General features: G+C 57.3%; 11 protein-coding genes across 11 annotated transcripts; 3 read left to right on the top strand and 8 right to left on the bottom strand.

Annotated features, from left to right (window-relative positions):
* Positions 1 to 1,655: 1,655 nt before the first annotated feature.
* LY79DRAFT_262246 (uncharacterized protein) lies at positions 1,656 to 2,552 on the bottom strand. The gene has a single exon (XM_060551950.1). The coding sequence runs from the start codon at positions 2,369 to 2,371 to the stop codon at positions 1,769 to 1,771; it is 603 nt and encodes a 200-aa protein (XP_060412660.1). The 5' UTR covers positions 2,372 to 2,552; the 3' UTR covers positions 1,656 to 1,768.
* A 132-nt stretch (positions 2,553 to 2,684) lies between these two features.
* Positions 2,685 to 3,403, bottom strand: LY79DRAFT_262257 (uncharacterized protein). Its single transcript, XM_060551951.1, has one exon. It carries the CDS (start codon positions 3,352 to 3,354, stop codon positions 2,878 to 2,880), a length of 477 nt encoding a protein of 158 aa, XP_060412659.1. The 5' UTR covers positions 3,355 to 3,403; the 3' UTR covers positions 2,685 to 2,877.
* Positions 3,404 to 4,695: 1,292 nt separating this feature from the next.
* On the bottom strand, positions 4,696 to 8,748 carry LY79DRAFT_557973 (kinase-like domain-containing protein). The gene is made up of 5 exons (XM_060558146.1): positions 7,559 to 8,748; positions 7,260 to 7,504; positions 6,331 to 7,211; positions 5,908 to 6,276; positions 4,696 to 5,192 (listed from the first exon to the last, which is right to left on the bottom strand). The coding sequence occupies exons 1-5, from the start codon at positions 8,305 to 8,307 to the stop codon at positions 4,971 to 4,973; spliced, it is 2,466 nt and encodes an 821-aa protein (XP_060412658.1). The 5' UTR covers positions 8,308 to 8,748; the 3' UTR covers positions 4,696 to 4,970.
* A 454-nt stretch (positions 8,749 to 9,202) lies between these two features.
* LY79DRAFT_670852 (translation machinery associated TMA7) lies at positions 9,203 to 9,551 on the top strand (the record flags this gene model as incomplete). Its single annotated transcript, XM_060563832.1, has 3 exons — positions 9,203 to 9,224; positions 9,290 to 9,379; positions 9,457 to 9,551. The coding sequence occupies 3 exons, from the start codon at positions 9,203 to 9,205 to the stop codon at positions 9,549 to 9,551; spliced, it is 207 nt and encodes a 68-aa protein (XP_060412657.1).
* A 1,086-nt stretch (positions 9,552 to 10,637) lies between these two features.
* On the top strand, positions 10,638 to 11,749 carry LY79DRAFT_518391 (hemolysin III family channel protein; the record flags this gene model as incomplete). Its single annotated transcript, XM_060555028.1, has 2 exons — positions 10,638 to 11,237; positions 11,357 to 11,749. The coding sequence occupies 2 exons, from the start codon at positions 10,638 to 10,640 to the stop codon at positions 11,747 to 11,749; spliced, it is 993 nt and encodes a 330-aa protein (XP_060412656.1).
* A 127-nt stretch (positions 11,750 to 11,876) lies between these two features.
* LY79DRAFT_609754 (uncharacterized protein) lies at positions 11,877 to 14,276 on the bottom strand. The gene is made up of 2 exons (XM_060561929.1): positions 13,048 to 14,276; positions 11,877 to 12,979 (listed from the first exon to the last, which is right to left on the bottom strand). Exons 1-2 carry the CDS (start codon positions 14,222 to 14,224, stop codon positions 11,922 to 11,924), a joined length of 2,235 nt encoding a protein of 744 aa, XP_060412655.1. The 5' UTR covers positions 14,225 to 14,276; the 3' UTR covers positions 11,877 to 11,921.
* A 597-nt stretch (positions 14,277 to 14,873) lies between these two features.
* Positions 14,874 to 16,470, bottom strand: LY79DRAFT_262055 (uncharacterized protein). The gene has a single exon (XM_060551949.1). The coding sequence runs from the start codon at positions 16,214 to 16,216 to the stop codon at positions 15,143 to 15,145; it is 1,074 nt and encodes a 357-aa protein (XP_060412654.1). The 5' UTR covers positions 16,217 to 16,470; the 3' UTR covers positions 14,874 to 15,142.
* A 77-nt stretch (positions 16,471 to 16,547) lies between these two features.
* LY79DRAFT_557963 (uncharacterized protein) lies at positions 16,548 to 18,351 on the bottom strand. Its single transcript, XM_060558145.1, has 3 exons — positions 18,030 to 18,351; positions 16,965 to 17,976; positions 16,548 to 16,916 (listed from the first exon to the last, which is right to left on the bottom strand). Exons 1-3 carry the CDS (start codon positions 18,101 to 18,103, stop codon positions 16,725 to 16,727), a joined length of 1,278 nt encoding a protein of 425 aa, XP_060412653.1. The 5' UTR covers positions 18,104 to 18,351; the 3' UTR covers positions 16,548 to 16,724.
* A 374-nt stretch (positions 18,352 to 18,725) lies between these two features.
* LY79DRAFT_518322 (GTP-binding protein YchF) lies at positions 18,726 to 20,196 on the bottom strand (the record flags this gene model as incomplete). The annotated part of the gene is made up of 3 exons (XM_060555025.1): positions 18,726 to 19,277; positions 19,512 to 20,069; positions 20,122 to 20,196. The coding sequence occupies 3 exons, from the start codon at positions 20,194 to 20,196 to the stop codon at positions 18,726 to 18,728; spliced, it is 1,185 nt and encodes a 394-aa protein (XP_060412652.1).
* A 903-nt stretch (positions 20,197 to 21,099) lies between these two features.
* LY79DRAFT_557959 (PPPDE putative peptidase domain-containing protein) lies at positions 21,100 to 22,438 on the top strand. The gene is made up of 2 exons (XM_060558144.1): positions 21,100 to 21,556; positions 21,623 to 22,438. Exons 1-2 carry the CDS (start codon positions 21,452 to 21,454, stop codon positions 22,271 to 22,273), a joined length of 756 nt encoding a protein of 251 aa, XP_060412651.1. The 5' UTR covers positions 21,100 to 21,451; the 3' UTR covers positions 22,274 to 22,438.
* LY79DRAFT_557958 (uncharacterized protein) lies at positions 22,439 to 23,312 on the bottom strand. Its single transcript, XM_060558143.1, has one exon. It carries the CDS (start codon positions 23,229 to 23,231, stop codon positions 22,527 to 22,529), a length of 705 nt encoding a protein of 234 aa, XP_060412650.1. The 5' UTR covers positions 23,232 to 23,312; the 3' UTR covers positions 22,439 to 22,526.
* Between the last annotated feature and the right edge of the window lie 4 nt (positions 23,313 to 23,316).

The following is a 23,316-nucleotide window of genomic DNA, read 5'->3' as shown; positions in this document are numbered from 1 at the left end:
CCCTCTGAGAGCGGCTAGAAACATGCGTGCGGCGGCTTGTGCGCCTGGACCTTCATTATTATTTTTTCCCTGTCCATAATGGCCTCACACCTCTTGCGTCAAGCGCGGTTTTTCCCATCACGTCGTGTGCTCCCGTTGTCAGATCTTTAACGCTAACCCCCTCCCTTGAGACGCGGGAGGAAGGGGGGGAGGGCGGCCGGCGGCGGGGGCATTGATGCCACCAGAAACCAGAAACGCAGGACGGTTTTGATGGCTCCAGGGTCCAAAGAAGCCAAGGAAGCCAAGGAAGCCAGCGCCAGCCCGAGCGAGCATTCCAAGGGGCCGGCGCCGACCCCAAAGGGTGCGAAGTGGGAAAGGGGGGAGGGGAGTACCTAGTGTAAGAGACCCTCGAGGACTTGTGGTCCTCTGTGATCGACTGGATGGTACTCTCGAGTCTCTCCCGATGCAACGCGAAGAAGAGAATGCAACGCCTCGGGTGGAAACATGGGCGATCTGCACGCGGTCTTTTCTTAGAAAACAAGCAACATGACTGTGGACGTCGAAGCTAGGGCCCCCCCCCCCCAAAGAGAGCGAGAGAGAGGGAGAGAGATAAGGCGAGAGTTTTGGGGCCGATCCATTACTTCGACTTCCGGGGCCGCATCGAACGGGCTCTTGGCGCCCTGCCGGCTACATTCCAGCGCTTCTGCGAGTCGTCGTTGGTCGTCATTCGTCGTCGTTGGACGACACCAAGCCAAGCCAAGCCAAGCCTAGCCTCAAGGGGAGAGATACGATGCGTCGTGCGGCGTGCCCCTTTGCCTTGCTGGGTACGGCGCCCGTCTCCCCTACTCTCTCTCCCTCTCTCCCCCCGCCTCAATCGGCCGCTCTAAGACGACCATCGTTGGAAGCTTCCTTGGCTGTTTGGTCTTGAGTCCTGTTTGGTTTGATAGCGGGCGACAACCCGCAAGCCTTGCACGATGAGTCCGTCGGCCGCCCTCTGGTTCCTCTATCTAGGTACGAATACACTTACAAAGTTGACGACAGCGCTGTCCGTTCCAAGGACCCCGTTCCCGGTCTCTCTTTCGCTCTCCCTGACTCTCTGTCACTCTCTCCGCCCTAACCCCCCGCCTCGTTGATCGAGCCCCCCCCCCCCCCCCCCCGCCGTCTCCGTTCGGCACTACCGGGCACTACCGGGCACGGCCGACGCCGGCGCACAACCGCCAATAGTGTAGATCTCGGCCGCCCGCATCGTGACTTCCAGCGTGGTACTGCCCCGGGGAGGTTCGGTGTAACGACGGCATCGTGACACCTGGCGCTTCCCGATGCAATTCGTTCTCGTCCAACCGCCCACGCAAGGCAGGCGAGATGCCAAGTAGTAGTAGTAGTAGTAGTAGTAGTAGTAGTAGTAGCTGTGGTACGTTCTGTCGCATCGTGGAGAATCTGACCATCGACCGGCAGCTTGCATACGGCACTCGAACCTGCGACTCATGTTGACATGGCGCCGCCGTGTGCGATCTAGATTGCCTCGTCCTCCCGCTCCTCCCGCTCCTCCCCGCTCCCCTCATTACCTACCCCCTCCCTTATCTTCCGTCCTCTTCTTAGTCGAACACGATCAAACACGACTGTTCGTTGTTGTTGTTTTTCGTGTTACTCTCCACCCCTCGAGCATGGTGGCAAACCGCCGGGCCCCTTTGGGGGGTTTCTATCTATGGTCTATAACACAATCGCCGTAGCTTGGCTGCATGCGCATCGCAGCCGGCCTTCTTATCACCCCCTCCCCCTAGAGGTGCCTTCATTCACACGCACTTCGCGGTTTCCTTTTTTGTGCGGTTGTACGACTGACGGCAATGCCCAGCACGCAGCCTCCCCCGTGCCGTGGGATCATTGCCGTTTCCCACCTGAGGCTGACCTGAACGCCATCTGGAGTGGTACGCGCCCGCAATCCGTCGTGAAGCAAAAGGGGGTGTGTCTGCATGCGTGGGGATGGGAGGGGAGGACAGCGTCTGCCATTTTCTTTGTGTGATGCAACCTGGCCTTCTCCGAGTCGGGCCCGACAACCCCCTCGTGATAGGCGACGACTGTATTGCCCCTTTTGTTGCCGCCCGGTCAGCAGGATGGGCCGGATGGGCCGGCTGGATAAGAGAGAGAGAGAGAGAGAGAGTGTGTGTGTGTGTGTGTGTGCGTGGGATGAGGCAAGCAAACAATGCTCAAAGTGGAAAAAAAACAAAAAAGGCAAAAAGGCTGCCAACCTGAGACCCCCCCTACCGCCAGCGGGCGAAGATTGCGCCCTTCTTTCTCTCGCGCGCGCGTGCCTCGCGTTCGCAGTCGCCTTTTTGTGCCCGTGTTCGTGTTCTGGCAACACCGCCTCTTCCCCCCGGTCCTGGTTTGTGCCCATCGTCCCTTCTCAGCCTTGTGCCTCGTCCAATGTTCGTATACGGCTCCGGCCGTGTCTAGGTTACGGCTGTCTTCTTCGCCACCGTGGCTAAGGATATATTGCTCTGCAGGGGCAGACTGAAAACAGGGCAACCGGCTGCCTGGCTCATGCTTTAACTTCTGTCCTGGTATACAGTTGTCTGATAAACATGTCTTGATGGGGATAGACTGGACTAGTTCCCTGATCCGTACAGATGCCTAGTGGAAGATATCCAAGCAGTAGAGGCAGGAACGAGCATGGCACGTTGCCTGCTGCATATCGTTTGCTGCCTTGCGCCCTCCTGGGACTCGGGAGCGGGCGTGGCTGAATATGGGTTTGATATATGAGCTCGGGGAGCGTGTCTGAAGAGTCTGGCACCAGAGAGGTCTGCCATAGCTGCTGCCAACTGTCAAGGCTACTAACGCCTGGGCAAATGAAGCCTCCGGTTGGTTCCTCTGGCGTCAGCTCGTTGATAGTTCGGCGTGAGCCTACGCGGCTCGTCTGGAGCTCGGGATATAAACCATTTTCACCGGACAGCCAGGCGGAGGATCGACGTCGATATATCGCTTCACTCGGGGGACGGAGGACGCGCCTTTCCTGTAGACGATCTTCTGTAGACAGAATTCAAACGGTTCAGGATCATCACGAAACCCCGATGCGTTCAGCTTGCTGTCGAGCCGTTTTATTCCGCTCCCTCCCCCATCACCATACTCCCGAGATGCCCGTTGATGACCCAGCCAGACGTATGTGCTGAGCGGCATGCACTCCCAACGACGGCGAAGGATCAAAGACTCTGCAAAGCTGGTTGGGAGGCACGAACTTCCGGTGCCGGCTTGCCTTCGTCCACGCTTGCAGCAGGACTTCCTCGCAAGCTTGCAGCCGCGTCGTCTGGTCCAAGAACGACGTTCGCGCAATCCTGCAACAGAGAGCGTACGAACCACCCCCCCTTTCCCGCGGAACAACATGCGCGCAGAAGCTCACGTTACTTCAAGAACCGAGAGAGATTACACCGCCCGACACCGGGACGTATCGTAATGTAATCGTGCTATCAAAGCGAGAGCTCAGCGCCGTCCGGTTTTTGCGATCGACTGTGTGGCCCTGCATGTCTTGGAGGCTGATGCGTACGAATGCGACGAGGGGAGCGGGGGCCGTCCTCGTCCCAGCAGGCTCGTCACCCAGGCTGTAAGCGCTGCGTGTTTGTTCTTTTTCTGTCCGCACCATAAAAACTGGTCACGCGGAGGGTGATCATCGTGAACCTCGTCCCATAGATGAGGGAACGCCCCCGCGAGGTCTCGGGCCCGCGGAATGAGCCGACCACAGACCGAGACCGAACCCGGGCTGGCTCGCCAGAGCGAGTGGCCCCGACGACGTACGACGCCAGGAAGAAGTATGGCGTGCGTATGTTTTCTTTGCTTGATGAGATGTCCTATCGCCAAGGTATCCGGGACCTGGAACCTCGCGAACTAGAACTCCAGAAACACACACCCCCCTTTCTGCCCGCCGTCTTTCGACGTGACAAATCCAAGGAGTTGGGGAGGCACCACAGACTACGCTCGACCGCCTCCGATTCCACGCACAGAAGGGTTCATTCCAAAGAAGATTGGGGGGGGCGGGGCATGATTTTCCTTATTTGTCCAGTGTTCTTGGGCCCTTCGACCCCATATGCTCTCCGAGTCCCGTCGACCCCTTACGACCTCCTTCGGACCCTTGCGCCGCGCCCTTGACGTAATGATCCCCAGTCTCTCCTCGGAAGGGTTCAGGCTCCAAGCATGGCAACTTCAAACACCAAATGTCGCCTCATCCCGTCCCGTCCCGTCGTCATCTTCCAGAAATGCATGTCCTGATTGCAGCCCCGTCCGTGCCTGTGGACGCCGGACAGCTCAGCGTGTCCCAAGACAATGACGCGCGCACACACACCATCGCATACACATACACCACTGGTCTAGGAAGGAAACACCGAGAGATGTCTTGACTTGTCACACAAGCGTACAGGGAGGCAAGGGTGAGGGGGAAAGGACATCGTCGGACACGGATGAGGATGAGAGGGGCAAAACAGAAGAAACGCGGGGAACAGAAGCTACTGCACTGCCTCCGAGATCACCTCCTCATGCCGGCCCGCAAACGGTCGCACATACATGATGTGAGCTGACCCATTCGGTCCAAGTCTCTTGTCACCGTCTTCTACCGCTTGCTCGGTGATATCGCTCCGGGATCAATCACAAGACAACAAAACTCCGTGATGGTAGGAGCAGGGCCCATAATATGAGAGAGAGAGAGAGAGAGATGATGATGGACTGGGCGAAAGCTGATGTAAGTAGAATGGTATATTGTGGGATATTTTGTAATTCCTAGTTGCCTTAAGCATCTTCTGTATACTCTGTCGCCAGCGCATCGCGGTAAAGGACGCAGCTTGCAGTCTCGTTGTACAACCCGCGCCACCAAACGCCCTCGACTCAGTCGTGTGCACCAATCGCGAGAGTACGAGATGATCCCAGCAGTCACGTCCAACAAAACAAACGCCCCAAGGATGCTACGACCACCCCCGATGGGCGTCTTCCTAGACATGGTCATGACCAACACCCTACCGCTTCGGCGGGGCAACCCTCGACGTGAAGAAGGGATGCTTCAGCGCGTCGGCAGGCTTGATTCTCTTTTCCGGGTTGAGCGTCAGGCAGTGCTCGAGCAGGTCGACAAAATGGTTGAGATCCCTGGTCTCAGCGTCGTTCATTCCCGCCGATGCGGCGAAGAGGCGGGTGCGCAGGTCACGCGTCGGTTTGACCATGGGCAGGACCCTGGCGGTTGTCTATATGAAGCAAATGTGAGTCAGCTGGCTGGACGGAATCCCATCGGGCAAATTCGCTTCTATTCCTCAAACGCATCGAAAGTCGAAAATAGGTCAAAAGAAAGCGTGCGTGCGGCGGGTCCCCACGAACGTGGCATCATATCTGACAGCTTTGACAAATAGGACCAACGCGCTGGACCCTCCGTGCAGAGAGTTGGGGGGCAGAACAGGGGATACATAGGGGGCGAAGATGAGATGATGCGTCGGCCGTGGTAATAGACTCTGAGACATCTACCCGCGTCTGCGTCCTCCGCAGATGGGATTGTTCTGCTCGGCCGGCCCTTCCAAATTGGGGAGGACTGGGGCCCAGCAAGCCATGCGAGTCCGAACCATCCGAAAATAAAGACTGCAAAGTTGGTTGTGGCGGTTGTTGATGACCATTCCGGTGGCCGAAGGGCATCGCAATGCAAGCTCTCCGAGTCCACCGCTCAGACATGACGGCCCGCAGAATGTCTAGGATGGATGCATACGTATGTGTAGCCGCGCCTCGGCGCTTACAGTCGCATTGCGCCTCAACTAGACCATCTCGGGACCGTCGGTCAAAAACAACGCCCCAGGGACTGATTGGTGCATGGGCTTCGGGGTATGAAACAAGCCCAATGCAGAAGCGTTGGAAGTACGGGGAAGAGAAAAGCAGCAAGACGTAGGGAACCATCATCACGAGCAAATTACATACCTTTCCAAGCGCCTTGTCCCTCTCCATGCTGACAAAGTTGCCCAGCTCGTCAAAGTGCATCGCTGACAGTTGGCCTCTCTTGTATAGCTTGGGCGTGATCTTTCCGCGGATCTCCATGATGGTCTTGAGCATCTGGTTGTTACTGTCGCCGGCGAAGAGGATCTTGCCCGTATACAGCTCATATAACGTGCAGCCGATGGACCACATATCGATGGCATAGTCGTAGGGCATTCCGAGAATAACCTCGGGTGCTCTGTAAAAGCGACTGACGAGGTACGGGGTGATCTCGTTGTGTGCCGTCGCAGCGTCGGACTTGTCGATACCGGTGCCTAAATCGCAAATCTTGAGTACGGTTCGGCTTTCATTGACCTTGTGCGGGTTAGTGAAAATCCTCTCAAATTTCTCTACAGCAGGGATACGCACTAAAATGTTGTCGGGTTTGAGATCGGCATGGATGATACTGCATTTCCGCATGTGAGCAAGGCCGATGAAAATTTGGTGAGCATATGCCCTCGTCGCACCCAAGTTGATGCCGACGTTATTCCCGAATTTCTTCAGTACTTCTCGCAGGTTCAAGCTGAGGTGTTCAAACGCCATACACAGATGTCCCTTGTGGTCAAAGTGTCGCTCAAACTTGACAATGTGCTTGCGGCACTCCGGGTCGGAGTCGTTGAGCTTCTGCAGAATGGCTATCTCGGTGAACCCACCCTTCCTCAGGGCGTCGTTATTTCTCATGATTTTGATGGCGACCAGCTTCTTGTTCGTAATATCGACGGCCCGCGCGACACCAGAGAACATGCCCTTACCCAGGGTGGACTGGACCTGGTATCGGCCGTTCAAGATCTCACCGATGCGGATCTTGTAGTAGCCATCCTTGTCGTCGCCCTCGAGGATGGCGCCGTTGGGCGGAGCGAGAGCGGGCGAAGCTTTGGTCTCATCCACGACGGCCACCTTGGCAGGATTGGGAGCAGCATACTTCTCGTCGTCGAAGTCTTCGGCAAACATGTCAAAATCGTCGTCGTCATCGTCACCCGTGGGCTTCTTCGATGGCGCTTCCTGGGGCTGTTCTTGGGGCTGCGCCTCGGTCTGCGCATCGAGAGCTTCGCCGTGCACGCCAACATGACCGTGTCTCATTTCGTCGCGCCTCTCGTCTTCCTTCATGTCAACGGTGGGGTCGTAATCCGCTGCTGAGGGGCCGTCTTCTTCAGTGGCTTCTCCGCCTCCGTGGATGTTCATGAGGTCGTTCTCGTTCACGATCTCAAGAGCACCAGGTGAGCTCCCTTCTTGAGCGGGTGATCCGAGATCTGAAGACTTAGCGGAGCCGGGAGAGGAGAAGGAGCTGGGTTTCTTACCTGTGCCTGGAGTGCCTACTTCGCCCATGCCCGGTGTGCCTGGTGTGACTTCTCGTGAGGGGGAGGCAACAGCCGGCTTGTCAGCCGCGTGCAACGCATGAACAAGCAGCGGAGTCGCTGAGTTGGACTTTGAAAGCAACTCATCACGGCGCCGGCGCCGACGCTCAATCTCGGCCTCCTCGTCAATGACCATTGGCTCCTCAGGCTCGTCATAGTCATGTTCAGGCTCAACCACCTGGGGCGCGCTGCCTTCCGGCGTTAGCAGGAACCGCGTCCTCTTTGAGTGTGGAGAGACGGACGTCCGGTCTCGAGAAGGAGACGCAGCAGATTTCTTGTCGTCTGCAGAGTGTTTCACAGGTTTAGCATCGTCTCTGGCAGCGCGAAAATCCTTTCCTACAGCGACCCCGTTCGATGGCGTGTTCCCATTCCGCGAGTCTCGGTCTCGGTGGTCGTCGTACTTCAAGCCACGGAACGAGTCGGTAAGGCGATCGCGCCCGCCATCTCTGCCGTAGTGATCATCCCGGCCTCCTCGGTCGTGGTGTGGGGGACGGTACGGTGATCTGGTGCGATTGCGCGGCCTTTTGTCCGGGTAACGATCTCGATCGCGATCGCGCTCCCTGTCTCTCTCGCGATATGTATCTCTATCTCGGCTTCGGTTCCTGTCACGGCCGTCGTAACTGTGGTTCGAGCCACGCGAGGAGGGGCGGTCCAGGTCTTCGTAAGAAACGCGGGAGCGGCGGTAGTCGTCTCGTGGGCCGTCCTCGTAGTGCACACGGAAGCGTCGCGTGTCCTGTCGTCCTCCGCCGACGTAATCGCGCTCGTCGCGGGGGCGCTTAAAGCCGCGTGGCGGGGGCGAGCGGCTCCGTCTCGGAGGGTTGTAGTGCCTGGCGGAATTGTCGCGCTCGGGAGATTTGGAGGCCGAGTATCTATTTCGGGTTCTGTCTTGACGGTCAACACCGTTTCCTTCAAACTTCTTCGGCAGTGAAGATGCCTTCAATTCCACGGCGTCATTCTCCATGATCTCGCCTTCGTCTGAACTCGACGCCATCGGTGCGATGCGACAGCAAGCGTGGTTCCACAGCCTGCTCAAACGTCGGTGTCTCTTGTGTGCTGATTGCAGCAGTATCCGCCAGGGGAGAAGTCCCCGAGGTCTTTTTGCTCGCGAAAAGCAGCAGCGACGTGTCAGCAGAGATCAACAAAAGACTGATGCGCGGCAGGAATTGTTTGCGAACCAGATGACTGTGTCGACTCAGCTCATAGGGGAAGAGGAAAGCAAGGCGACACCAGAAAACCAGAAGGGCACTGCAAAGAGGGGGGCGAGAAGAGGTGATGGCTATGCAACGTCAAGGAAGGATGCTGTTATCTGCCGACAACGAGATGTGTGTATGAAACTGTGAGAGAGAGAGAGAGAGAGTGTGTGTGTGTGTGTGTGTGGTGTTTCAGCGATCAAGGGTTCAACGGTTTTCTGGCCTTAAGCACTGGTGTTGCTGGCTGGGATGATGAATTGCGACGAACGAATTTTGGTAACAGAAGACAGACACCCGACCGGAGGAATCGAGGCGCCAAGGAAACCGAGCCGACGTCAGTTGTCACAGCTGGATTGTTCCGCCGCTGCGTCGGACCCACTTGACGGCACTCTTCTCTTTATATGCATGTAAGCCGCATAGATGACTATTGCCGTTAAATGTATGCTCTAATGCGTTTCAAGATAAAGTAACCAATGTAAGCGGGGTTCTCTTATTTCCGCAGACCGATTCTCCACGAGGGGCGATTTTCACCCCACGTCCGACCGTCCCTTTGCGCAGCGCTTCCTGCTTCCTCCTCTCCTCTCCGATTCCACGACTCGACAACCTCCGCGACTCCAGCCTTGCTATTTCCTCAACACTCCCACACCCAAAAGTTGACTTCCACGTCCCAGAAAGCCCTCGACAGACTCAGCAAAAATGGGCGGTGCATCTCGTGAAGGTACGTTTGCTGCTCTTCCGTGGCCGTCAGCCGCCCGGCGCTTTGCTGACAGGTTCTTTCTCCAGGTGGCAAGGCCAAGCCTCTCAAGGCCGCGAAGAAGCAGACGAAGGAGCTGGATGAGGACGATCTCGCCTTCCTCGAGAAGAAGCGCGCCGGTAGGTCATACTGACTACTCAGATCATTCTTCTTTCTCTCCGGCCTGCGCCCCGATACTAACCCAATGACCCTTTAGAGGAGAAGGCTCGCAAGGAGTTGGCCGCCAAGGCCGGCGGCAAGGGACCTTTGAACACGGGCACCCAGGGCATCAAGAAGTCTGGCAAGAAATAAAGCAACCGTATCCAAGGAGAGCTCGCAAAAAGAGACGTCGCGGAGGGAATACAGAGTCGACAGCCTGCGCGCATCGACATGGGCTGGCCTTTCCGGAAGCCAGAGGCAGAGCGCCTCTTTTTTTTTTTAACATACCTACACGAGCATGCACTGAAATGATATCAAGGGTTCTTGGGCACAGCCGGACAACCGACACACTGCCGTGCATCTGCATGGATGATGCTGGCGACATTCTGACTTGTGTTTTGCAAATGATCCTCCGGTTCTCAAACTTGCGACTCAGAACGACATTGACTCGAAATTCTTCAGGGTCGTAGTGATTTACGACAAAAAAGAGAGAACGAAAAGAAAAAACTGGAACGGGGGGAGGGGAGTCTCTAAACAGTGGGAATGTTGCCCCTCGTAGCAAAGATTTGCATATCGTCCCAGGCGCATGTCACAGCAATCCCACCGAACCCACCGCTCCCGTCTCCATCCAGTGTCCGTCTCACAGTCGACAGGCTTGTGTCCGGCTGTACCTTTGTACCTAGCTAGGCCTTCAAGGCACTCTTCGTCGTGCCGCGGGCACAACAATTTGACCGACGGCCCAGCGGTGCCCATTCTCTCCAACCACTTGGTGCCAGCTGAGCACCCCGTAACGGGGCTCCCGTGAATTCCAACGAGCCTCGGACCTGACGCCGAACCAAGGGGGGAAATCCAGATTTCCATTAAGCATGTGCATATGGTATGTATGGGACATATGGAGGAGGACCACTCCCAACAATTCCCATCCCACCAAGTCTGCTTTGAACCGCGTGTGTCTGCCCCTGCAGCAGTGGTCTGATCTGCCGCGGCTGCCACTGCGAACCGGCGCTAGCTTTGACTGCGAAGAATCGGTTGTGTTGTGCCCCCTTTGTTAAACGTCGATTCATCCAAGGTATCTCAACCGCTCCGTTTAAAAGAGCAATCGTAGAGCCCTACCCTCATAAACTTGTAATTCCTCACGAAAGTATCCCATTCCCACTCACACAGCTTCAGAGGAAGCACATCGCGCTGCTTCGCCACAAAAAAAAACATAGAAAGAAAAAAAAAGAAAGAAAAAAAAAGATGACCGCCTCTAAACCCTCCGCCGACGGCGCGCCCGGCGTCGTCAGGAACCGGAACCGCCGCCCGTCCTCCTCCGCCGCCACCGCCGAAGGCCTCCTGTCCTCGGTGGAATCGACGGTCGCCGGCCTCGAGAAGAAGGTCGAGGAGGCTCTCCTGATCCTGTGGGACGACCTCCCCGCCTGGCGCCGCGACAACGCCTTCATCCTGACGGGCTACCGCCCGGACTCCAACTCGTACCTCGGCTCCCTCCGGTCCCTGGGCTACCTGCACAACGAGTCCGTCAACATCTGGTCCCACCTCCTCGGCGCCGTCGCCTTCCTCGTCGCCGGCGCCGTCCTGCACGGCGTCGTCGCCCCGCGCTACGGCGCCGCCGCGCCCACCGACGTGCTCGTCTTCGCCTGCTTCTTCGCCGGCGCCGTCGCCTGCCTCGGCATGAGCGCCACCTACCACGCCATCTCCAACCACTCCCCCGAGGTCGCCAAGTGGGGCAACAAGCTCGACTACTCGGGCATCGTCTTCCTCATTGTCGGCAGCTACGTGCCCGCCCTGTACTACGGCTTCTACTGCCACCCCGGGCTGATGAAGTTTTACCTGTCGATGGTGAGTCTCATGCTCGCTCATGCTCTCTCTCGCGCATCCCCCCTTCTCCCTTCTCTCCCCCCACACACACACACAACTCGAGAAGAGAAGGAAAAACATGCTAACGGCCCATCCCAAAGATCAACCTCCTCGGCCTCGGCTGCGGCGCCGTCTCCTGGATCGAGTTCTTCCGCGCGCCCGAGTGGCGCACGTTCCGGGCCTGCATGTTCATCGCCCTCGGCACCTCGGGCGTCGTCCCCGTCCTTCACGGCGCCGCCATCTACGGCCGCGCCGAGATGGAGGCCCGCATGAGCCTCAGCTGGGTCGTCCTGCACGGCGCCATGTACATCTTTGGCGCCTTCCTCTACGCCTTGCGCTGGCCGGAGCGCTCGTTCCCCGGCACCTTTGACATCTGGGGCAGCTCCCACCAGATCTTCCACTTCTTCGTCGTCGCCGCCGCCGCCACGCACCTGTACGGCATGGCCAAGGCCTTTGACTACAACCACAGCGTCAGGGGCTCGCTGTGTCTATGACGGGAACTTCACCGCGAACGCTTTCCACTATGAAAAGGTTTTTTTTTTTTTTCATGAGTCCATGGTTAGAGAGAGACACACACATATATAGATATATAGATAGTATGTTTTGTTTAAATAGAGGGTATCATTCACGCGTGCGCCCATCTCTGCTCGCCGTCGCCGGCCGTGTCTAGCATTCCAAACCGAGATCCATCACCCTCACCAGCCCCGACGCCATCGCCACCGCGGCCCAGCACGAGTACTCCCGGTTCGGGTTCCACGCCATGGTCGTGATCCGCGTCAGCGGCTCCGAGATCACCGCGCGCTTGGGGTCCGCAAAGTGCCCGTCCCCTTCCTCCGTGCCGCCCTGCACGTCCGCGTCGTCTTCTTCAGCCGCTTCCGCGTCTGCCTTGCCCTTGCCCTTGCCTTTGCCCTTGCCCTTCGCTTTCGGCCTCTTGGCCTTCTTCTTGTCCTTGTTCTTGTTGAGGGCCACCTTAGTCTTCCACGTGTCCACCTTGGGGTTGACGTTGGGCACCGGCCGGAAGCCCTGGAGAATCCGCGATGCGCCGCGGCAGCTTCCGCCTTCGCCGCCGCCATCCCGCTCCAGCACTGAGCTGCTGAGCCGCTCGCGGGGGATATACTGGTGGTCGATAATCTTCATCTTGTGGCCGAAGTGGTGCTTCGACGCAAAGATCCTGTTGGACGGGTTCGCCGCCCAGACGGTGCCGTCCATGTACCCGACGAGGACGAAGGGGTGATGCATGCCCGCGGCGAGGCAGGTGGGCAGCCGGTCGCCGTCCATGACCTTGCGGACCTGCGCCGCGTACCACCGCGAGTGGACGAAGCCGACCGACGCGTTGAGGGGATTCGCCGACGGCACGACGGTGAAGAAGCCCCGCAGGTGGTCGTGCCACTGGAGCAGGTTCGGCTGCGGGGTGATTGCGAAGCAGGGGAAGCTCGTCCGCTCGCACGAGGGGTCGGAGAAGTCGACCAGCGTAGTGTAGCCGGCGATGGGCGTCGATGCAACGAGGTAGGGGTCCGAGGGGTAGGCCGTGTCAATGTGCATCACGCGCGTCGAGTGCACGTCGTGGCGTGCGAGGAGAATGCGCGGCGAGATGGACCACAGCGTGAGGCAGCCGTCCGAGTGGCCGAGAACGATGCGGTTGGTGTTGACCCAGGCGAAGCATGTGGCGGTCACGTTGGTCTCGGAGGGAATTCCTAGGGAGACGATAGGGTTTTCAAGTTTGGCTTGCCCGGCTATCAGTACGCGGTGGCCAGAGAGGGAGGGAGTTGGGTGTTGGATAGGGGTCTCTTACTGAAAGCATCCTGCTCGCCGTCGCCAATGTCCTTGACCACGACAATATGGACCTGGCCATCACTACAAAGCACCGCGAGGAGGCCCATGGCGCCGTTCTCCCTGTATGCCACCGGACACCACTTGAGCCTCATGACTCTACCCCAGTCGGAGCAGATGGTTCGAGCAAGACGGGCTGGGCTCGCAAGAGGTCTCGTGATGCCGTTTTCATCCTTCTGGCCACATAGCGCCCACAGCTGGATGATTCCCTTGCTCTGATCGTAAGCACCCTCAAAATCCAATATGTGATCTGTATGCGGGATGACAGCAAGCGCAAGGACCTGCGCCTCCTGTTTCGTCCTGCTGGCCCATTCCATGCCGATGACGATGCCGCCCACGTCAAACATCCACCCTGCCGGCTTTTCGTCCGTGGGAGCATGGCTCGTAAACGGCAGTCCCGACTCGGACAGCACAATACCATCGTAAGGTGTGATTTTGACCTCTTGCTGGCCAAGGTACGGCCCAATCACGGACACCAAATGACCGCCAGGCTTAAGCCGATACGCCTCGGCTTCCTCGAAGCTCATCTGCCTCTCGCCCTCGCTTGCCCCCTTGGCGTCCTTCAGTCTCTCAAACCACGCTTTCGCAGACCGGCACTGATCCTCGACGAACTCCGGGTCCAGCCAGGGGCTCGGGACCGGAGGCGCGGGCCCGTCAGGTAACTTGCTTGGCAGAACGGCGTACCCTGCCCAGCGGTTCAGCAACCAGGTGGCAACGCCGACAGCCTCCTCCTGGGGCCCGTAGAAGAAGTCGAGGACCTGTATCCTCTGGCCTCGCTTCAGCGCGCCAGTGTAGTGCCTCGTAGGCCGTCCATCGGCGTGATAGGTCCCGAGAGCGGCCATGTCTACTGGTAGTTTTTTCAGGCCGGCGGACCTGGTGTAGGCGGGCAACTCATCCTCATCGTCATCATCGGCGTTCCGCGGGCCGTCCAGTGCGAGGCCGGAAGGGTCGTCGGCCTCAAAATCGTCGTCGCCGCCGTCGGCGTCGATAGGGTCATCTTCATCGTCTTCAGGGTCCCGGGGCGGCGCCTCGAAATTTTCATCGTCAAGGTCGTCGTGGACATCGGGCGCCTCGCCATCTGAGCCATAGTCTATGACGGCGACGCGTCTTGTTTTATTGCGAGGTCGTGTCCTCACCATCGCGACGAGGCTACTGGGCGTGGGCCGTGTATGTAACTGAGGGCGATGTGAGTGAATGAGTGAGTGAGCCAGTTGAAAATTGGACGTTGAAACTCGGATTCTTGCTCGATGCCACACTGTGTGCACGGTGCGGGGCTATGCATTACAGCGGCAAGAGATCTGCGCCGAGCCGCTGTGGTTCCTGGGCGACAGCGGAACGTTCAGCTGGGATACAGTGTTGATATGAAAGCGCGCACCTCGATGTCCATCCCTCTGCCGACCTGTCTCGCAGACAAACCTTCGCCTTCTCAAACCAGGAGAAACAGTAATCGGCTTCCGGATCTTCCTGACTCTGACAAGCTGAAACTAGCACTTGGATTTGTACCTCGTCTTGAAGGTTGATATGCTCTTTGATCTGACCGACAGCTCACCCTAGAGCTTCAAGCGTTTCTCACCAGGTCTTCGCTTGCACCTCAAACCTGACCAAGACTCCTAACAGACGAATTGGGAGAATAACAGGCGGCAAGACGCCCTTGTTCACCACAACAAGATCAATGGTTCAATCTTACTGACCTGGCACGAGATCTGTGTACAGACAAGACCCGTCCCGAAGTTGTGGCTGCAGCGTGTCGACGGGCTCGACATAATGCCCGAGTGGCAGAGTCTGTCTTTCCAGCAGATCGATCGCTCCAACAACCGAGGGTGATTCTTGCTTTACGTACGAGCGAGGAAAAGACGCAGATGGCTGGGCAACCTGGGAAATACCCCCTTGACGGCAAACAGTGCCAGTGGAGAACCCTACATCAGAGTTCTTTCAACATACCTAGCATCTCAATATACTCTTAGATGTCTAGTCCGAGGTGATTCAGTCGAGGCTGAAAATTCGGGGTTATTCGACGTCATTGGAGCTTGAAATAGACTTTGATATGAGGGTTGGTGTTATGGACGACAACCAGCATGAACCTCAGCGTGGGAAAACACCCTTACGAGTTTCACTTGGGGCATGGCCAGCAGCGCAGCCCTGACGAAGTCGTCCTTCATATCCAACGTCGCCGCCGCAGAAGCCCGTGTTCGCGCCTCTGACGCTTCCGTGTCCAGCTGCCCTTTCGTTCCCCCTCCAACCCACCCTCCGGCCTCTCCTCCGATCTCCGCCGCCATCACCTCCGCCTTGGCCATGACCCACCCTCTCGCGACCTCGCTCATCCACGTTCTGGGCAACCGCCGCATCCAACCTTCATCTCTTGGACCCGTTCCGACACCGAACCCTCTCTCCCTCGCCCAGGCCTCCAAGTCGAACGCGCAGAACACAGGGTTCCTCCAGTGCTCCCGCAAGACGCCCTTGACCCACGCGATCTCGCCCGCGTTCTCGAGGTCCATGGTGACGACGGTGCCGGCGTCGCCGAAGAGGCGCCTCACAACGCCGGAGTCCCAGGCGCAGGAACTGACCGAGACGGCGTCAAACATAAGGCTGAGCCTCCTGAGATGGGCCGTCTGCCGGAACAGGCGGGCGAACCACTCGGCCTCGGCGCGCGGGGCGAGGATATGCTGCGCGTCGCGGACGAGGTCCCTGCTGCCGCGCGGCTTGTCGCCCGCGACGTCGACCCGCCTGTCCAGCTCGAGTACGTCTTGGCAGCTGTCGAACCAGTGCCGGGTCGTCCGTATGGGGCTCTCAGGGTTGGCGGTATCGTGCTTAAGGTAGACGTTCCCCCCGTTTCGCGTTGCTACCGCTCGCGCCTCGCGGCAGGCCTGGGCGATGGCGGGGGGGCTCATGTGCAGTGTTGTGTGCTTCTTGCTGGCCCGCCTCGATAGCCGCAGGACCCGAGTGGGGATGGCGAGTGACCAGATGCGGTGTCTTAGCTCGGGCGGCAGCCGTCGGAATTGCGGAAAGTAGGGCGCCGGTTTCTGTTGGCCGAGGAGCCTCTCTATCGCGTCGAGTCTCCCTTCCAATACCCTTTGCGATTGCGCGATCTTTTCCAGGAGGCTGATCGTCTGCGACTGCAATTCTGTCGCCATTCTCTCGTCGGTTGGAACTGTGTAGTTTACGGTTGATCTAGTCGCAAGACTCTAAGCAGTCTTTTTGTGACAGGACACCCAGATACCCTCAGGCTGTTGAGCTCACCCCCGTCGAGTAGATATAAGATCATGATATGATTGGGGACAGAACGGACCCCAGACCGGGAGCCGCGGGGATCTGTCGACCTTTTGGATGGTTCCCAATTCCGCCCTCGTCGTGCTTCACTTCCTGTATTGACTAGCGCATCGTCTGTTTGCAAATGGTTTGTCATTCTGCCACACCATGCAGGCCTCGCAACTAAACATCTTGGTAAGCGGATCGACCGTCTGATTGCGCATGCAAAATCCGTGCGAAGCACCGTTCATTGGCAAGTTTATTGGGGGTGTCTTGCGAGTGAGGCGATGGCTCGGCTCTAATTGGATGGGTGCCATCCTTCGGACCCCACGGATACGTGAACAACACATTCTATTTATTGTTATTTCTTTCCCTCTTTTGGTTTTTTCCTTTCTATAGCTTGAAATCGGCATTGTTCTTTTCCCAGCCCCGCGGTGTCTCGTTCAGGTCGGCAACCTTGTCGACGAGTCTCAGCTTGAGATTGCGGTTCCGCTCGGTGCAGAGCTCGTACGTCGTGCTGAGGTTGAAAAGAAGGGTGTGCGAGGAGTAGCCAGTGCTCACCATGTCCTCGAATACGGACCGGGCCTGTGGGGTCAGCAAACCATCATGTGGAATTCAAAAGACGATTCTCACCTCCGTAAGCCTGCCAGTGTAAAGAAGGCACACTGCGAGGTTGACCCCAACCATTTCATCATCCAACTCCCCCTTCAGTTCCTTCCAGGATTGCAATGCTGTGTCGTATTCGCCGTCGGCCATATGACAAAGTGCGGTTACGACCCTCTCAGCATGTTTTCCGTCCTCTCCTAAATCCTGAACACAGCTACGTGCGGCCTCTGTATCACCGAGATGCAGCCAGAGAAGCGCTCGGGACAGCGCCATCTTGCCGTCGCCGTGGTCCTTGATCGTCCTCAAGTGATGCGCAGCACCTGCCAGATCGTCCATCTCGATTAGGGCGCTAGCAACGTTGATGCCCAGGTCTGTCAGCCGTGCCTTCCAAAGCTCCCGTGCCGAGTTGTCGTGCCGGGTCTTCGCCTTGATGATCTGCTCTCGCGCTTCCCTCGCCAAATCGTGATAGCTCATTACAGACCTCCGCGGGTCGTTGAACCCGAGTGCCTGCAGCCGCACATTGAGGACCCGCAGCTCCCAAGGCACGAGGTGTTCGCCGGTGGTCTCGTCAATGTAGATGCCGGCGTTGAGGTCTTCGAGTGCCCTGACCTCCTGCGCCGCTATCGACGTTGCGTCGATGAGCGTCAGGCACGCTAGCCGCGTGTATAGCAGGTTGAATATTCTATGATGGTCTGAGGGGTCAACGCTACCTCGCACCGGCCCCCCCGTCGCTGTGAGTTCTTGCACGGCAGCGATGGCAGCCGCTCGGAAATGACCTTTAGCCACAAGGTCTTCCAATGACGCATCGGCTGGAGGTTGCTTGGATGAGTTTCTGAAGGCGAGCGGGATGTTGGCCGGATTGACATTATGGTAAATCTCTGGACGCAGGAGAAAGCCAAAGTTCTTAGTGACGGCCGTCTGCACAGGCGGTGTCGGGGAATGCGGCATAGCCGGCGAGCGTTGGCCAGATATCGGGCGCTGCTGCGCCGATTCTTCCTTAGCGGCGGCCTTGGGCGACAACGGGTCATTCAGAGGCGTGCTGTGAGATCGTATCAGTCAATGAGTCGTACTTGGATGAGAGGGGGGCCTCACTCGTTCAAGTCCAGCGGACCCTTGGTAGAAGACCTGGGACGGACAGCTAAACGTTGGTTAACTGTCAGCTTCATATGTGCCTCATCTTACACAGCTGCCCTCTGACACAAGCTTAGTTCGAATTGTAGCGCACGTTGGAGGACCACTACAGCAGAAGGGCATGGGTACACAACAGCGTAAGAGGGGCCGCGAAGTCGATCAAGTATAGCGAGTAGACAAAAGACCTACCTCTCGTTACTGATATGGTCCGACCATGTCCGCGATTTAATGATGGCTGGCTCATATTGTCGGCCCAAGATCCAATGGTTTTGGGAGGTGTTGATGAAGGAGCAAGGAGATGCGCATGGCCCTGAAATGCCCAGGTGCCCATGTCACCTGGTCCGTGCCGCACTGTAAGTGAGTAACAGAGAGGGAGCTAGGGTGCTGTTAAGTCGGAGAAATGGCGGTTATCTGATCGTCACCAGCAATACCCCTCCCCTCTCTCCTCTTCGATAAAATCCTGCCATCTGCAAGAGTGGTTTTCTAGCTCCCAAGATTGATTGATCACATTGGACATTTATGGAAACAAAGTCACTTCGGGTTCAGCAGAGGTGGCGTAACAAAAGACTTCTATTAACCGGCGAGGATATCTAAACCGAAAGGCAGAGCTTTTGTGATCAACCCTAATATCTGAATTTTCCATCGGATATTCGTTCTCTAACTCTTGGCAGCACCGGCCTTGATGAGCAGGATGTCTCCGTCTTCCACGACGTAGTCCTTGCCCTTGGTCATAACTTTGCCCTTGGCCTTAACCTCGGCTTCGTTACCAAGCTCCTTCAGGGTCGTGAAGTTGTAGACGAGAGCCTGGATAAAGGTCTTTTCGAAATCGGTGTGAATAACACCAGCAGCCTGGGGCGCCTTGGTACCGTTGCGGATGGTCCATTGGCGGACCTCGTCCGTGCCGGTGGTGAAGAAGCTGCCAAGGTTGAGGACCTTGCGCATCTGAAGAATGATCTTGGGCAGAGCCGACTCAGCGCCGACCTTCTTCTGCTCCTCCTTGGACTCCTCCTCAGTCTCGAAGCGGGTCAGACGCTCCTCGAAGGAGACAGAGATGGGAATGATGGGGTCACCCTGAGCGTGCTCCTTGACCCACTCAGCGACCTTGGGAAGGTACTTGTTCTTCTTGCGAATGAAGTCCTTCTCCGAAAGGTTCACCAGGTAGACGACGGGCTTGGCAGTCAGGAGGAACAAGGGGTTAATAACTTCGACCTAGGATATTGTCAGCTTGAGATCTTGCAGATCAACAGGCAGAATCAAGTGAGAAAACATCATGTCGTATCAGAATGGGTTTCTTATCTCAGTAGACCTTTGGCCTTCGAAGAGCTGGGTTAAGATTATCGGACCATAGGTCCTTTGTCATCATTCGACAGGGGGTGCGCATGTTTGCTTGGTAGGAGGGCATGGAAGAAGTAAAAAAAAACCGCGAGATGAGTGGTGTCTTACCTCCTTGGGACCCCAGTTGCCCTTTCGGACTTCGTTGCCGTCCTTGAGGAACTGGAGAATCTTCTCCATGGTGGCTTGCTCCTCCATGGCCTTCTTGTGCTCAAGACCCTTGCCGCCAGAGCGGGTCTTCTTCTTCTGGTTCTCAAGGGCCTTCTCGGTGAACTCAATGTCCTTCATCCGCAGCTCATCGCTGATGATCTCGAGATCACGAGTGGGGTTGACGTCACCCTCGACGTGGATGATCTCGGCATCGTCGAAGCAACGAACGACCTGGAAGATGGCATCGACGGCGCGGATGTGCGACAAGAAGGCGTTACCGAGACCGGCACCAGTAGAGGCACCTCGCGTCAGGCCAGCGATATCGTAGACCGTCAGGTTGGCGGGGACGCGCGACTTGGGGTTGTACTTTTCGCAAAGCCAATCATAGCGTTCGTCGGGGACGATGACGCGCGCCTCCTCGGGGTCGATGGTGGCATAGGGGAAGTTGGCGGGGTTTCCCAGGTTGCACTTGGTAATGGCCTGGAAGAGGGTGGACTTTCCAACATTTGCGAGGCCAACCTGAAGAGGGGGTCAGCCTGATCCCGCACAGGTTCTAAGGCGTAGCACCCACAATTCCACTCTTCAGGTTGTTACCGGGCCTGCCCAGGAGAATCTTCTCTTCGACGACTTGCTTCTTGGGAGGCATGGTGCGTCTTGATTTTGCGTACTGACGAGTGGTTTTGTAGAGTACGGTGCACTTGAGCACTGAAGCTTGGCGAAAGGCAGAGCTAGCTGCGCGGGGGAGCAAAGAGGGGGATGGAGAAGCGAAGAGAGGGAAGAGGATGAAGGACGTCGTTTTGGCGACTCTGGCTGTGCGACCAGCCCTCAATCACGCGGATTGCCCGAGCTTGGGAGAGTAGAGCGGTAAAGAAGAGAGAGAGAGGAAGAAAGAGGAGGAAGAAATCACGAGGATTGTTGATCGAGAAGAAAAAGCTTTTGCGCCTGGCGGATGTGTGGCCTTGGTAGATGAAATTTAACGGCCCCACCAAAAAGCAACGGGGCGCGGGGGGGAGGAGCTGAAGTGTTCGGCGAAACGGAGGAATAAAACGCCGGCCGGGATGGTGTATATGGACACTGGAAGCTTACATAAGGTAGGTGCTTACCTGATCACCTGGGTAGGCAGACACCTTACGGAGTACACCTTAGGTATCTACAGGGTACGTACCTCCTTACGTAGCTGGGAGCGTGAAGAGGAAAGCGCGGGGCTGGGACACTCACTGCATGTCATTTCGCGACTCGCTGCACCGCACCCTCTGACCTCATTCCTCGGCTTCTCATTGGATCGCATCGTGCGAAACCCGCTTGCGGTGAAGAGTACTTGGATGGCCCCCCAGTCAGCGCCCAATTTGTGCTGCCTGTGCCGTCTGCCCAAAGTATATTTTTGCTCGACCAGTAACAGCAACCCTTGCATTGCCTTTGTAGTGTAGCCAACATCTGCGCCGGCCACCGCCGAGCTAATAATGTTCGGCCAATGTCCAGTAGCCGCGAGGCGAACCGACGGGTGCGTGTTGAGGAGGAGGAGGAGGAGGAGGAGGAGGAGGAGGAGGAGGAGGAGGAGGAGGAGAAGGAAGACACTGTTCTTTGCCGGCTGCATAATGGTTGCCGCAGCCAGCTGGTTATTCAGAGACGGTTTCATTACCGAAACATCCCATTCACCTTTGTGCTATCCGTATAGATTTACACACTCGCTCCCCTAAAAACCATCCTTATCACATCGGGGTACCTCTCTCGACCTGAACAGCTCCGTTTCTTACTTCGTCTCATCTTACGCCCGAAAGCCCCCCCTCCTCCCAATTAAGAAACGACTCGTGCTGCCTTGCGACGTTCTACGCTGTGGAGAAGGAAAGAAGAGAGCGGGTGAGAAGAAGAGGGGGGAAAGCCGCTTCCACAGCTGGTCGAACATGGCTCCCCGACCGAGCAATCCTAGGCAATCCGTTGCGTCGCACAGATCGACATTATCGCTGTCAAAGACCGAAGTCACCATCCACGTCTACGATCTGCTTCCTGTAAGTTGCTGGACCCACCTTGATACTTGATAGAACCGTCACCGCGCGTGCTAATTGATTCGCCAGCCCGGACGATTATCATCCGTTCTCTGGACGGTCGGAGCCTCGCTTCTTCACTCGGGCGTCGTGATCAATGGCAGAGAGTACGCATACGGCGGACACGAGCGACGCGGAGTGACAGGAGTCTACTGGACGAAGCCCAAGACCGAGCCGCCTGGCGGCACCTTCAAATCCGAGATCCTCCACGGCTTCACGTTTGCGACCCAGGCCGAGATCGATGCGATACTAGAAGAAGCCTCCAGGGAATTCCTCGGCACTTCCTACAACCTTTTGACCAAGAACTGCAACCACTTCACCTCGTACCTATGCAAGAAGCTGACCGGACGCCCCGGACCCGGCTGGCTGAACCGTGCGGCAAGCATCGGCGTCGCTTTGCCATGCGTCGTCCCCCGCGACTGGATCGACCCGCCCGAGTACGAGACGGCTGACGGCGCCCTCTTGGAGGAGGACGACGACCATGCACACGAAGGCTCTAGGATGCTGAAGCAGTCGCCGCCCAGATTTCTTGCCGAGAGCGTAAAGGGCCAAGCCGCCAATGCTGACTGGGACAGCGAGGAGGAGCGCCGCCGCGGTGGCAACGGCAAGGGCAAGAAGGCCGTGAGGGATACGGCAGGGCGCGATCTGCCTGCTGCGGAGAGGGCCCCTGCTCCCAAGTAGGGCCATAGTCGCCAACGATGATACGATCCATGCGGCATATTCGGGGTTACAGGACTGGCGTTTTGCTTGGGGGTTTGAACGGCATATAGGACTTGATACCAGAGGGGGGAGGGGGTTGGACATCTACATCCCAACGCAAACACCTGAATGCAAAGAAAACTGCTCTTGCGATGTATAGTACAGTTTCACAGATATTGTACATGTGTTTGGTTGCGTCCCCGACAGTTTCCAACCGCCACGTGCTGCCGTCCCGCTAGATACGCCTCGGGTTCTTGCTCTTCGTTCCACCAAACTTTAGCCTCGTCGAGTCAGCCACCCGGACAACCTTGCTTCTCCAAATCTTGCCTTCGGGGGCCATGAGCACCCTGACTGCCGCATCGCGTCCGACACCGAAGTCTCTCAGTATGATCTCGAGCTTGTTGATCTTCTTGTGCCATCCCCCGTAAACCAACTTCTCCAGGACGTATGCCGTCAACTGGTATGCCGCATCATAACCCCTTCTCTTGCCCTTCTTGAAGCCAATATTGCCGGTCGAGAGGGAGACGATAGCGCCGCGGTCTGGTTTTGTGACCGTAACATGTGTGTTGTGCTTGTGGGAGTAGACGTGCATGTGGTATGGCTCTAACAAGTCTTCTTGGTCGGGAACCAGATCGTCGAGGCCTGAGTTGAAGCTGCTAGAGCTGCTAGTAGCACGGTTCAGAGTGTCGATCAGAGAGCTGGTGGTCTCACTGGTCGGGCTCGGGGCGGAATTTTTCGGCGTCGTGGCAGCTGGCGAGCGCGAGCCGTACATGGCGGCGAGGAGCGCCTGGCCTCCTGTCTTCGCATCATCGGCGCGCGGTGTTGGGGTCTGGGAGAAGGGTCGGAGGAGGGCAGGAGAGCATCGCGCGATCGATGATGTGCGAGCGGCTTTCTGGAAGATGGATCTCGCCAGGAGGCGGGTCGTCGGTACTGAACTCATCGCGAGATAGCTGTCGCAGTTGGGAAAGCCTGCACCGTGACGATGGCCCGTGAAGTTTTCAGAAATTTGGCAAAGCTCTTGTTGA

Source organism: Colletotrichum navitas, assembly GCF_030913465.1.
Source record: "Colletotrichum navitas strain CBS 125086 chromosome Unknown LY79scaffold_42, whole genome shotgun sequence".
Classification (NCBI taxonomy): domain Eukaryota; kingdom Fungi; phylum Ascomycota; class Sordariomycetes; order Glomerellales; family Glomerellaceae; genus Colletotrichum; species Colletotrichum navitas.
Note: the sequence above shows the minus strand (reverse complement) of the source record. Positions and strands in the feature narration are given on the sequence as shown.

Bases quoted from the DNA above. Each gene is read 5' to 3' on its own strand.
- LY79DRAFT_262246 (XM_060551950.1), bottom strand. From the start codon at position 2,371: ATGGGCACAAACCAGGACCGGGGGGAAGAGGCGGTGTTGCCAGAACAC.
- LY79DRAFT_262257 (XM_060551951.1), bottom strand. From the start codon at position 3,354: ATGTTGTTCCGCGGGAAAGGGGGGGTGGTTCGTACGCTCTCTGTTGCA.
- LY79DRAFT_557973 (XM_060558146.1), bottom strand. From the start codon at position 8,307: ATGGCGTCGAGTTCAGACGAAGGCGAGATCATGGAGAATGACGCCGTG. The intron at 7,505-7,558 runs GTCCGTCTCTCC...GCCGGAAGGCAG, and splicing joins TCTCCTTCTCGAGACCGGAC to CGCGCCCCAGGTGGTTGAGC. The intron at 6,277-6,330 runs GTGCGTATCCCT...AACCCGCACAAG, and splicing joins TCAAACCCGACAACATTTTA to GTCAATGAAAGCCGAACCGT.
- LY79DRAFT_609754 (XM_060561929.1), bottom strand. From the start codon at position 14,224: ATGGTGAGGACACGACCTCGCAATAAAACAAGACGCGTCGCCGTCATA. The intron at 12,980-13,047 runs GTAAGAGACCCC...TAGCCGGGCAAG, and splicing joins CGGCGAGCAGGATGCTTTCA to CCAAACTTGAAAACCCTATC.
- LY79DRAFT_262055 (XM_060551949.1), bottom strand. From the start codon at position 16,216: ATGGCGACAGAATTGCAGTCGCAGACGATCAGCCTCCTGGAAAAGATC.
- LY79DRAFT_557963 (XM_060558145.1), bottom strand. From the start codon at position 18,103: ATGAAGCTGACAGTTAACCAACGTTTAGCTGTCCGTCCCAGGTCTTCT. The intron at 17,977-18,029 runs GTGAGGCCCCCC...ACGATCTCACAG, and splicing joins GGTCCGCTGGACTTGAACGA to CACGCCTCTGAATGACCCGT. The intron at 16,917-16,964 runs GTGAGAATCGTC...CTGACCCCACAG, and splicing joins ACACTGGCAGGCTTACGGAG to GCCCGGTCCGTATTCGAGGA.
- LY79DRAFT_557959 (XM_060558144.1), top strand. From the start codon at position 21,452: ATGGCTCCCCGACCGAGCAATCCTAGGCAATCCGTTGCGTCGCACAGA. The intron at 21,557-21,622 runs GTAAGTTGCTGG...TTGATTCGCCAG, and splicing joins ACGTCTACGATCTGCTTCCT to CCCGGACGATTATCATCCGT.
- LY79DRAFT_557958 (XM_060558143.1), bottom strand. From the start codon at position 23,231: ATGAGTTCAGTACCGACGACCCGCCTCCTGGCGAGATCCATCTTCCAG.